This window comes from Bos javanicus, chromosome 15 (assembly GCF_032452875.1).
Source record: "Bos javanicus breed banteng chromosome 15, ARS-OSU_banteng_1.0, whole genome shotgun sequence".
NCBI lineage: Eukaryota > Metazoa > Chordata > Mammalia > Artiodactyla > Bovidae > Bos > Bos javanicus.
In genome coordinates, this window is record NC_083882.1 from 47,574,411 (window position 1) to 47,588,499 (window position 14,089).

Below are 14,089 nucleotides of genomic sequence, written 5' to 3' on the forward strand. Positions count from 1 at the left end.
AAAGGATTGAGTGAATAGCAAAGGAGAGCTAGCCAGCTGCGGACTGGACCCTTCTCCTACCAGATGCAGAGAAGCAGGCATGCGACAGCTCAGAAGGTAAGGGGCAATCCCGGCCCCAGAGACCAGCATCCTCCACCAAACTGTGAGCAGGCTCCCAGTTGCTAACCATCTTTCTGGGATCCTGGATGGTTGACATCTGCCAGGAGGGTCACAGCCAGAGATCAGTTCCCCAGAGGAGACACACGGCACACCTGAGATGGCGCTCTCATGGTGCACCCTGAAAACAAAGCAGCTGGGACTAGCATGATAAATGCCCACCAAACCAAACAAAAGAGGGGGAGATAAGGAGTCTACCTGAAAAAAAATTCAGGATAATGGGATAATGATAGCAAAGATGATCCAAAATCTTGAAAACAAAATGGAGTTACAGGTAAGTAGACTAGAGACAAGGATTGAGAAGATGCAAAAAATGTTTAACAAGGACTTAGAGAAAATTTAAAAAAAGTCAATCAGTAATGAATAATGCAATAACTGAGTTTAAAAGCAGTCTGGAGGGAAGCAACAGTAGAGTAACTGAAGTAGAAGATAAGATAAGCAAGGTGGAAGATAGAACGATGCAAATAAATGAAGGAGAAAAGAAAAAAGAATTAAAAGAAATGCAGACAACCTCCAAGACCTCTGGGACAATGTTAAACTCCTCAACATTGGAATCATAGGAGTCCCAGAAGAAGAAGACAAAAAGAAAAGGCATGAGAAAACACTTGAGGAGATAATAGTTGAAAACTTCCCTAAAATGGGGAAGGAAATAGCCACCCAAATCCAAGAAACCCAGAGAGTCCCAAAAAGGATAAACCCAAGGCAAAACACCCCAAGACACATATTAATCAAGTTAATGAAGATCAAACTCAAAAAAGCATAGATTAAAAGCAGCAAGGGAAAGCAACAAAAAACCCACAAGGTGATCCCCACAAGGATAACAGCTGATCTTTCAATAGAAACCCTTTAAGCCAGAAGGGTACTGCAGGACATATTTAAAGTGATGAAAGAGAAGAACCTACAACCCAGATTACTATACCCAGCAAAGATCTCATTCAAATATGAAGGAGAAATCAAAATTTTTACAGACAACCAAAAGCTGAGAGAATTCATCACCACCAAACCAGCTCTTCAACAAATGCTAAAGGATCTTCTCTAGACAGGAAACACAGAAAAGGTTTATAAACTCGAACCTAAATCAACAAATTAAATGGCAATGGGATCACACTTATCAATAATTACTTTAAATGTAAATGGCTTGAATGCCCCAACCAAGAGACAAAGATTGGCTAGATTGAACAAATACAAGACCCCTATATATGCTGTGTATACGTACCCACCTCAGGCCAAGGGACACATACAGACTGAAAGTGAAGGGCTGGAAAAAGATATTTCATGCAAATGCAACCCAAAAGAAAGCAGGAGTAGCAATACTCATATCAGATAAAATAGACTTTGAAATAAAGGCCATGAAAAGAGACAAAGAAGGACACTACATAATGATCAAAGGCTCAACCCAAGAAGAAGATAAAACAATTATAAATATATATGCACCCAACATAGGAACACCACAACATGTAAGGCAAATGCTGACAAGTATGAAAGGGGAAATTAACAGTAACACAATAATAGTGGGAGACTTTAATACCCCACTCACACCTCTGGATAGATCAACCAAAGAGAAAATTAGCAAGGAAACACAAACTTTAAATGATACAATAGACCAGTTAGGCCTATTGATATCTAGACATTTCACCTAAAAACAATGAATTTCAGCTTTTTCTCAAGTGCACACGGAACATTCTCCAGGATAGATCACATCCTGGGCCATAAATCTAGCTTGGGTAAATTTTAAAAAATTGAAACCATTTCAAGCATCTTTTCTGAGCACAATGCAGTAAGATTAGATGTCAGTTACAGGAAAAAAAGCTTTTAAAAATACAAACACATGCGGCCAAACAACATGCTTCTGAATAACCAACAAATCACAGAAGAAATCAAAAAAGAAATCAAAATATGCAAAGAAACAAAGGAAAATGAAAACACTACAACCCCAAACCTATGGGATTCAGTAAGAACAGAGCTAAGGGAAAAGTTCATAGCAATACAAGCCTACCTCAAGAAACAAAAGAAAAATCAAATAAATGGCTGAACTTTACACCTAAAGCAACTAGGGGGAAAAAAAAAAAAGAAATGAAGAACCCCAGGGTTAGTAGCAGGAAAGAAATCATAAAAATTAGGGCAGAAATAAATGAAGAAGAAAACAAATGAGACTATAGCAAAAATCAACAAAACTAAAAGCTGGTTCTTTGAGAAGATAAATGAAATAGACAAACCATTAGCCAGATTAGTCAAGGAAAACAAAGATGAGAATCAAATCTACAAAATTAGAAATGAAAATGGAGAAATCATAACAGACAACATGGTAATACAAAGGATCATAAGAGATTACTATCAGCAATTATATGACAATAAAATGGACAACTTGGAAGAAATGGACAAATTATTAGAAAAGTATAACCTTCCAAAACTGAACCAAGAAGAAATAGAAAATCTTAACAGACTTACCACAAGCACGGAAATCAAAACTGTAATCAAAAATATTTCGACAAACAAAAGCCCAGGACCAGATGGCTTCACAGCTGAATTCTACCAAAAATTTACAGAAGAGCTAATACCTATCCTACTCAAACTCTTCCAGAAAACTGCAGAGGAAGGTAAACTGCCTAACTCATTCTCTGAGGCCACCATCACCCTAATACCAAAACCTGACAAAGATGCCACAAAAAAAGAAAACTATAGGCCAATATCACTGATGAACAGAGATGTAAAATTCCTCAACAAAATTCTAGCAAACAGAATCCACAACATATTTAAAAGACCATACATCATGACTGAGTGGGCTTTATTCCAGGGATGCAAGATTCTTCAGTATTCACAAATCAATCAGTGGGATACACCCCATTAACAAATTGAAAGATGAAAACCATATGTTTATCTCAATAGATTCAGAGAAAGCCTTTGACAAAATTCAACATTCATTTATGATAAAAAAAAAAAAACCCTCCAGAAAGCAGGCATAGAAGGAATATACCTCAACATAATAAAAGCCATATATGACAAACCCACAGCAAGCATTATCCTCAATGGTGAAAAATGGAAAGCATTTCCCCTAAAGTCGGGAACAAGACAAGGGTGCCCACTCTCACCACTACTATTCATCATAGTTTTGGAATTTATAGCCACAGCAATCAGAGAAGAAAAAGAAATAAAAACAATCTAGATTGGAAAAGAAGAAGTAAAACTCTCATTGTTTGCAGATGGCATGATCCTCTACATAGATAACCCTAAAGACTCCACCAGGAAATTACTAGAGCTAATCAATGAATATAGTAAAGTTGCAGGATATAAAATTAACACACAGAAATCCCTTGAATTCCTATACACAAACAATGAGAAAACAGAAAGAGAAATTAAGAAAACAATTATATTTACCATTGTGATGAAAATAAAATCAGATCAGATCAGATCAGTCATGTCCAACTCTTTGTGACCCCATGAATCAAAGCACCCCAGGCCTCCCTGTCCATCACCAGCTCCTGGAGTTCACTCAGACTCACGTCCATCGAGTCAGTGATGCCATCCAGCCATCTCATCCTCTGTCGTCCCCTTCTCCTCTTGGCCCCAATCCCTCCTAGCATCAGAGTCTTTTCCAATGAGTCAACTCTTCACATGAGGTGGCCAAAGTACTGGAGTTTCAGCTTTAACATCATTCCTTCCAAAGAAATCCCAGGGCTGATCTCCTTCAGAATGGACTCGTTGGATTTCCTTGAAAATAAAATACTTAGGAATAAATCTACCTAAAGAAACAAAAGACCTACATATAGAAAACTATAAAACACTGGTGAAAGAAAGCAAAGATGACACAAATAGATGGAGAAATATACCATGTTCATGGATCGGAAGAATCAGTATAGTGAAAATGAGTATACTACTCAAAGCAATGTATAGATTCAATGCATACCTATCAAGCTACCAACGGTATTTTTCACAGAGCTAGAACAAATAATCTCACAATTTGTATGAAAATACAAAAAACCTCAAACAGCCAAAGCAATCTTAAGAAAGAAGAATGGAACTGGAGGAATCAACCTGCCTGACTTCAGGCTATATTACAAAGCTACAGTAATCAATACAGTATGGTACTGGCACAAAGACAGAAATATAGATCAATGGAACAAAACAGAAAGCCCAGAGATAAATCCATGCACCTATGGACACCTCACCTTTGACAAAGGAGGCAAGAATATACAATGGAGAAAAGAGGATCTCTTTAACAAGTAGCGCTGAGAAAAGAGGTCAACCACTTGTAAAAGAATGAAACTAGAACACTTTCTAACACCATACACAAAAATAAACTCAAAATGGATTAAAGATCTAAATTTAAGACCAGAAACTATAAAACTCCTAGAGGAAAACATAGGCAAAACACTCTCTGACATAAATCACAGCAAGATCCTCTCTGACCCACCTCCCAGAGTAATGGAAACAAAAGCAAAAATAAACAAATGGGACCTAGTTAAACTTAAAAGCTTTTGCACAACTAAGAAAACTGTAAGCAAGGTGAAAAGACAGACTTCAGAATTGGGGAAAATAATAGCAAATGAAGCAACTGACAAAGTAATAGTGAAGTCACTCAGTCATGTCCAACTCTTTGCAACCCCATGGACTGTAGCCTATTATGCTCCTCCCTCCATGGGATTTTCAAGGCAAGAGTACTGGAGTTGGCTGCCATTACCTTTTCCAGAGTATCTTCCCAACCGAGGTGTTGAACCCAGGTCTCCTGCATTGTAGGCAGATGCTTTACCATTTGAGCCACCAGGGAAGTAAGTGACAAAGAATTAATCTCAAAAATATACAAGCAGCTCATGCAGCTCAATTCCATAAAAATAAACGACCCAATTAAAAAAATGGGCCAAAGAACTAAACAGACATTTCTCCAAAGAAGACATACAGATAGCTAACAAACACATGAAAAAATGCTCAACATCACTCATCATCAGAGAAATGAAAATCAAAACCACAATGAGGTACCATCTCACGCCGGTCAGAATGACTGCTATCAAAAGTCTACAAATAATAAATGCTGGAGAGGGTGTGGAGAAAAGGGAACCCTCTTACAGTGTTGGTGGGAATTCAAACTAGTACACCACTATGGAAAACAGTGTGGAAATTCCTTAAAAAAATGGAAATAGAACTGCCATACAACCCAGCAATCTCACTGCTGGGCATACACATGGAGGAAACCAGAACTGAAAGAGACACGTGTATCCTAATGCTCATTGCAACATTGTTTACAATAGCTAGGACATGGGAGCAACCTAGATGTCCATTGGCAGATGGATGGATAAGGAAGTATTGGTACATATACACAATGGAATATTACTCAGCTATAAAAAAGAACACATTTGAGTCAGTTCTAATGAGATGGGTAAAACTGGAGCCTATTATACAGAGTGAAGTAAGTCAGAAAGAAAAACACTAATACAGTATATTAATGCATATATTTGGAATTTAGAAAGATGATAATGATGACCCTACATGTGAGACAGCAAAAGTGACACAGATGTAAAGAACAGAGTTTTGGACCCTGTGGGAAAAGGCAAGGGTGGGATGATTTGAGAGAATAGCATTGAAACATGTATATTACCATATGTGTAATAGATTGCCAGTCCAGGTTTGAAGCATGAGACAGGGCGCTCAGGGCCGGTGCACTGGATGACCCTGAGGGATGGGATATGGAAAGAGGTGGGAGGGAATTTCAGGATGGGAGACAAATGTACACCCAAGGCTGATTCATGTTAATGTATGGCAAAAACCACTACAATATTGTAAACTAATTTGACTATAATTAAATAAATTAATTTAAAAAATTTAAACACAGAATTACCATCAGTTCAGTTCAGTTCAGTCACTCAGTTGTGTCCGGCTCTTTGCAACACCATGAATCGCAGCACACTAGGCATCCCTGTCCATCACCAACTCCTGGAGTTCACTCAGACTCACGTCCATTGAGTCAGGGATGCCATCCAGCCATCCAATCCTCTGTCGTCCCCTTCTCCTCCTGTCCCCAATCCCTCCCAGCATCAGAGTCTTTTCCAATGAGTCAACCCTTCCCATGAGGTGGTCAAAGTACTGCAGTTTCAGCTTTAGCATCATTCCTTCCCAAGAAATCCTAGGGCTGATCTCTTTCAGAATGGACTGGTTGGATCTCCTTGCAGTCCAAGGGACTCTCAAGAGTCTTCTCCAACACCACAGTTCAAAGGCAGCAGTTCTTCGGTGCTCAGCCTTCTTCACAGTCCAACTCTCACATCCATACATGACCACAGGAAAAACCATAGCCTTGACTAGATGGACCTTTGTTGGCAAAATAATGTCTCTGCTTTTGAATATGCTATCTAGGTTGGACATAACTTTCCTTCCAAGGAGTAAGCGTCTTTTAATTTCATGGCTGCAGTCACCATCTGCAGTGATTTTGGAGCCCAGAAAAATAAAGTCTGACACTGTTTCCCCATCTATTTCCCATGAAGTGATGGGACCAGATGCCATGATCTTCATTTTCTGAATGTTGAGCTTTAAGCCAACTTTTTCATTCTCCACTTTCACTTTCATCAAGAGGCTTTTTAGTTCCTCCTCACTTTCTGCCATAAGGGTGGTGTCATCTGAATATATGTGGTTATTGATATTTCTCCCAGCAGTCTTGATTCCAGTTTGTGTTTCTTCCAGTCCAGCATTTCTCATGATGTACTCTGCATCTAAGTTAAATAAGCAGGGTGACAATATACAGCCTTGACGTAACTCCTTTTCCTATTTGGAAACAGTCTGTTGTTCCATGTCCAGTTCTAACTGTTGCTTCTTGACCTGCATACAGATTTCTCAAGAGGCAGGTCAGGTGGTCTGGTATTCCCATCTCTTTCAGAATTTTCCACAGTTGATTGTGATCCACACAGTCAAAGGCTTTGGCATAGTCAATAAAGCAGAAATAGATGTTTTTCCAGAACTCTTGCTTTTTCCATGATCCAGTGGATGTTGGCAATTTGATCTCTGGTTCCTCTGCCTTTTCTAAAACCAGCCTGAACATCAGGAAGTTCACAGTTCACATATTGCTGAAGCCTGGCTTGGAGAATTTTGAGCATTACTTTACTAGCATGTGAGATGAGTACAATTGTGCAGTAGTTTGAGCATTCTTTGGCATTGCCTTTCTTTGGGATTGGAATGAAAACTGACTTTTCCAGTCCTGTGGCCACTGCTGAGTTTTCCAAATTTGCTGGCATATTGAGTACAACACTTTCACAGCATCATCTTTCAGGATTTGAAATAGCTCAACTGGAATTCCATCACCTCCCCTAGCTTTGTTCGTAGTGATGCTTTCTAAGGTCCACTTGACTTCACATTCCAGGATGTCTGGCTCTAGGTCAGTGATCATACCATCGTGATTATCTGGGTCGTGAAGATCTTTTTTGTACAGTTCTTCTGTGTATTCTTGCCACCTCTTCTTAATATCTTCTGCTTCTCTTAGGTCCATACCATTTTTGTCCTTTATCGAGCCCATCTTTGCATGAAATGTTCCCTTGGTATCTCTAATTTTCTTGAAGAGATCTCTAGTCTTTCCCATTCTGTTGTTTTCCTTTATTTCTTTGCATTGATTGCTGAGGAAGGCTTTCTTATCTCTTGCTATCCTTTGAAACTCTGCATTCAGATGCTTATATCTTTCCTTTTCTCCTTTGCTTTTCGCTTATCTTCTTTTCATAGCTATTTGTAAGGCCTCCCCAGAATTACCATATGATTTAACAATTCCGCTGTGAGATATTGTTTTATTGTTCAGTCGCTCAGTCATGTCTGACTCTTTGCAACACGATGGACTGTAGCATGCCAGGCTTTCCTGTCCTTCACCATCTCCTGGAGCTTGCTCAAACTCATGTCCATTGAGTCAGTGATACCATCCAATCATCTCATCTTCTGTTGTCACCTTCTCCTCCTGCTTGAAAACAAATATTCCCAAAAAATGTATATAAATTTTTATAGCAGAACTTCTCAAAGAGATGCAGTTTGTCTCTCACATCTAACCACTGTCCCCAGCTTCTGTGTCTGCTTCTACCCTATGGGATGACTCTTCAGGGCAGGCTGGACCCTTGTGGTTTTTCTGCCTATATGGGGGCACAGATGTGAGTTGTTGTAGAGTGGCTATTGTAGGAAGTCTTGGCTACTTCTGGGGTCCCACTTGGGTAAGTGTCAGCAATGGCCAACACCACCTCACCCAGACTCCGCCCCAGGAATGAGTTGCATCTGCAGCCGGGTCCAATCTTTTCTCTGGTTCTGGCCACCTCAGATTCAGCACCATGTTGCAGCTCAAAATGAGTCAGTCCAGACAGTTCACCAGGCCTGGGACTGGAGAACATGACAAGGCAGTTGCAAAAATCCCAATGGCTGCTAGGACAGACTTTTTCTGCCCTTCCTGGGGACAAACGTGTAGGCACATGCTTTTCAGGAGCAGAGTCCAGGCTTCTCCAGCCTTTCTACCTATTTCAGTCATTCTCTTATCCAGCCAAGAGGGTTTGTCTCCTCAGCATAGGACCCCAACAAATGACACTGGGAAAACTGGATATTCTCATTTACAAAAAATAAAATTGGACCATTACCTTATTCCATATACAAAAATTACTTTAAAATTAGTTAAATACTGAAACATAAGAACTGAAAAATAAGACATAGGGAACACTCTTCATGATAATTATGTTTGAAAATGGTTTCTTAAATATTACAACAAATAAAATTTAAAAAAAATTACAACAAAAACACAGACAACAAAGCAAAATCTAGAAAAATGGACTATATTAAATCTAAAAACTTGTCTGCAACAAAGAAAACAATAGAGTAAAAAGGAAATCCATGGAATGTGATAAGTTCTGTTATTTGCAAAGCATATATTGATAGGGGATTAATATCAGAATATATAAAGAACACTTTCATCTCAACAAAAAAAGACAATCTAATTTTAAAATTGTTAAAAAAAAAACCTTGAAAAACGTTTCTCCAGAGAAGATATACAAATAAACAGCAAGCACACAAAAATATGCTCAACATCATTGATTGTTGTTGTTCAGTCGCCAAGTCACGTCCAACTCTCTGCAACCCCATGTACTGCAGCAGGCCAGGTTTCCCTGTCCTTCAATATCTCCCTGAGTTTTCTCAAACTCATGTCCATTGAGTCAGTGGTGCCATCCAACCATCTCATCTTCTGTCCCTTCCTTCTCCTCTTGCCCTCAATTTTCCCCAGCAACAGAGTCTTTTGGAGTAAATTGGCTCTTTGCATCAGGTGGCCAAAATATTGGAACTTCAGCTTCATTATCAATCCTTCCAATGAATATTTAAGGCTGATTTCCTTTAGAACTGACTGATTTGATCTCCTTTCTGTCCAAGGGACGCTCAAGAGTCTTCCCCAGCACTGGAGTTTGAAAGCATCAGTTCTTGATTAGGAAAATACAAATCCAAACCACAATATGATATCACTTCACACATGGTATAGTGGCCAATATAAAAAACTAACAAACGTAAAATAACTAGTGCTGGTGAAGATGTGGAGAAATTGATACCCTCATGTATTCTTGTTGAAATGTAAAAGGGTGTGGCATCCATGGCAAAAGAAGAGATTTCCTCCAAAAGTTAACAATAGGATTAATATGTAATTCAGTAATCACAGTTCTGGATGTATATACAAAAGAAGTAAAAACAAGATCTTGAAGAGATATTTGCACAGCAATGTTCATTTCATCACTATTAACATTAGCCAAAAAGTGGAAGCAAGCTAAATGTGAGTAGACCACTGAAAGAATAAATAAAATATGGTATATACATACAATAGGATGTTATTCAATCTTAAAAAAGGAAGAAATCATATCATATGTCACAACATGAATGAACCATGAGGACATTATGCTGTGTGAAAAAAGATAGTCATAAAAAGACACACAAGAATTATACATATATGAGGCATCTATAATGATGAGACTCATAGAAACAGAAAGTAGAATGTTGGTACAAAGAGATGAGAAGAGAAAGAAATGGAAAAACTGCTGTTCACTCTGTAAAGAGTTTCTTCTTTGTAAGAAGAACAAGTACTAGAGTTCTGCTGTACAGCATTGTAAATACATTCAACTCTGCTTAAATGTACCCGTAAAAATGGTTTATATGGTAAATCTTATGTTGTGTGTATTTACTACCCTTAAAATAATTTGTTTAACAACCAAACTCTTAGAAAGGGAAAATAGAATGGTGGTTACCAGAGATGTGGAGAAGGAAAAAAAGGGAATAGTTCAATAGGTATATAGTGTTGGTGTTGCAAGATAAAAGAAAGTTCTAGAGATCTGTATACAGCAATGTGCATATAGTCAATACTACTGTGTGTGTACGTGTGTGTGTGTGATCAGTTGTGTCCAACTCTTTGCAACCTCATGGACTGTAGCCTGCCAGGCTCATCTACCTATGGAATTTTTCGGGCAAGAATAATGGAGTGGGTTGTCATTTCTTCCTCCAGTGGATTTTCCTGACCTAGGGTTCCAAACCACGTCTTCTGGGTCTGCAAATTTAAAAATCCTTTAAATGATCATTTTTATGTTATCTTTCTTTACCACATAAATATAAAAGAATGGGTTTAAATTTTGTCATCCTTTTCCCTTAACAATTGTATGATAACATGATGGTTATTATTTAACCTGTTAATGTGGTTGATTGTTGAATACTGAAACAATCTTGAATGCTAAGAATAAAATCCACTGGACTAATTATTTAATAATGGTATATAATTTTTGTGCATTTTTGAATTTTATTTGTTGGGTATTTTTTAGGAATTTTTCCATCTAGAGTCATGAGAGATATTGTTTTATAGATTTTGTTGCTGTTGTTCTGTCTTTCTCCAGTTTGGGTATCAAAATAACACTAACTTAATAGAAAGAATTGTGAAGTATTCCCTTCTTTTCTATTTTCTAGAAGATATTGCATAGAATTGGTGTTAATACTTCAAGAATTCTCCAATGAAAATACAAGGCTCTGGAGATTACTTTTTTAATAAAAATTCAATGGCATTAATGGTAACAGAGCTATTGAAATTGTATTTTTCATATTGAGTATATTTTGGTGTGTTTTCTGAGCAATTGTCAAGATTTTGTGTAGTGTAGTATTTCCACGTTACCCTTTCATTTTTTCAGAGTCCAACATGATATTCTGTTTCATTCCTGGCATTGTGTATTTGTTTCTTCTCTTTTTCTCCCTATTAATATTGATAGAAGTTAGTCAGTTTAATAGTCAAGTTAGTTAATGATATTTTCAAGTAGCAAACTATATGCTTCATTGATTTTAACTTTATTTTTCTGATTTTAATTTCATTATCTTCTCCTCTTTATCATTCCCTTTCTTCTACTAATGAAATAGTAGTCATTGTAGGAGTTATCAGTTCAGTTCAGTTCAGTTGCTCAGTCATGTCCAACTCTTTGCAACCCCATGGACTGCAATACACCTAGCTTCCCTGTCCATCACCAACTCCTGGAGCTTACTGTCATTCTTTTTCTAGATTTGGAATATTGCTTGGATATTTTTTCTCTTTTCTAATGTATGTATTGAGTGCTCTAAGTTACCCTTTCAACAATACTTCAGTGTGTTCCAGAAATTATGATACATTGAATTCTATTTTTAGTCAATGTATTTTTTTAATTTTCCTTTAGACTTCCTCTCTGACTCATGGATTATTTACAAGTGTCTTGCTTACTTTCCAAATGTTTGTAGGTTTTCCTGTCCTTTTAAAATTTTTTATTTATTGTCAGATTCTGTTGTAGTTGGAAAATACACAGTATATGCTTTGGATCTTTTTGAAATATTTAGGTTTTTTTTTATGGCTCAGGATAATTCTTGTTATAGGTATATGTTTCATGTACACATGAAAAAAAGAATGAGTATTCTAGTATTGTTGGGTAAATTGTTTTATAAAGATCTATTAGATACTGTTGATTGAACTTCTGTTGGGTTTTATATTCTTGTTGGTTTTCTGTATAGTTGTTCTATCCATTGTTGAGAGAGGTATGTTAAGGTTTCCAACTGAAATTTTCAATCACTATTTGAAAAGAAGACCAGTATCTATGGCAGATATCTGTTCCTTATTCATTTTTTAATAATTATTCTGATTTCCACTATGTTTTTTTTTTTTTTTCATTGTAACTTGGGCTAATGTGGAGACTAGTCTTTCACAGAGGTGAGGAGATAAAAAATTCGTAAGACAGTGTGTGTGCGCATGGGGCAGGGGTGTGTCAAGGCTTTGGGCATTCTGAAAACATTGCCTCAATCAGCACCTTCACTTGTTGTGACCCAAATGTTACATTTAAAAAGATAGTTTTAGATCCTGACCAAACATCCAACAGAAGTATCACTTTGTTTCTTTCCCTTTGGCCTTTCATCTTTTCCCTGAAAGATATGGGATATAGGATTTTGTATTCTTAGAGCCTGAAAGGATCCTTAGGACACAATCTCGTATCTGCTTGGTTTTCACCCCATAGACAATAGGGTTCATAGTGGGAGGTAGGAGCAGGTAAATATTGGCCACAATGATGTGACAAGATGAAGGAATTGTATGGCTCCCAAAGCGATTAAAAAAGAAACAGAAGAAGGCTGGGCTGTAGGAGAAAACTATAGCACAGATGTGGGCAGTGCAGGTGCTGAAGGCCTTCCGCCGAGCTTCTGTTGATGATAGACTGACCACTGCCCGGAGGATCATGGTGTAGGAAATGGCGATGCACAGAATGTCAAAGCCCCCAATTAGGAAGGCAGCCATCAGACCATAGACAACATTGATCTTGATATTTCCACAAGATAGCTTGGCCACAGATAGCTGGTCACAGTAGGTATGGTGTATTAGGTTGCCTCTGCAGTAGGGTAGTTGCTTGGTGAAGAAAACCAAGGGAATGATAAGAAATACTGCTCTCAGGAAAGTGGCAACCCCAACTCTTGCAATGACAGGATTGGTGAGGATAGTTGAATAGCGCAGGGGGTAGCAGATGGCCACATAGCGGTCCAGGGCCATAAGCATGAGCACCCCAGATTCCATCCCTGTGAAGGTGTGAATAAAGAACATCTGGACCAAACAGTCTTCAAAGCTGATTTCCTTGAGTTGAAACCAGAAGATGCAAAGAGCTTTAGGGGTGGTACTAGAGCACATGACAAGGTCAGTTAGGGAAAGCATGGCCAAGAAGTAATACATGGGTCTGTGTAGTGAGTCCTCATAGCGAATGAGGTAGAGGAGTCCACAGTTCCCTACCATAGCTACAACATACATGGAGCAGAATGGGAAGGAAATCCACATGTGCATGTCCTCCAGTCCTGGGATCCCATTAAGAATAAAACAGGATGGTGTCACATCTGTTTGGTTCAGCATTATCATGATCAGGCTGGTATAGTCACTAAGAAGCTTATATGGTTTCACTTATATTTTTTGTTTTGCTTTGCTTTTTGACCCTCCTAGATTTGGAAAAAAGAAAAAGAAATCTCAGTTGCGGTTCCTCTATCTGTCTGTGTTAAGTTTGCATTTTAAATCAAAGAATCAAACATTTTAATGCCAGGAAATATTTATTTACACATAGCTTAAGCCAGGTATATAGTCTTTGTTAATTTATAAATGATCAATTCATTCAACAAATATATATGTATCGCCTATTATATGCCAGGCACTATCACATATATTGCAACAACATTATTTTAAACAAAAGAAAAAATTCCTATAATTGATAAATAAGAATCTCAAAATAGATAAATCTTCATAAATTTTTAATTAATTGGTTGCAGTCTTTCTAATTAATTTTTGTTTAATCCTACATAAATGTTAATTATTATACACATCTCCTTTTGGGTGTTTTCTTAAGGAAAATCTCATTAATTACTTATCAGTGACACAATAGATGTGGTTAGGATGCATTTAATATTGCTCTTATTTCTAATAGAGTTCATAAATATG

The 14,089-nt window shown here is 37.7% G+C and overlaps 1 protein-coding gene across 1 annotated transcript; it reads right to left on the bottom strand.

Moving 5' to 3' along the window:
- Window positions 1–12,535: 12,535 nt before the first annotated feature.
- Window positions 12,536–13,519, bottom strand: LOC133260962 (olfactory receptor 52N4-like). Its single transcript, XM_061439586.1, has one exon. The coding sequence runs from the start codon at window positions 13,517–13,519 to the stop codon at window positions 12,536–12,538; it is 984 nt and encodes a 327-aa protein (XP_061295570.1).
- Window positions 13,520–14,089: the final 570 nt, after the last annotated feature.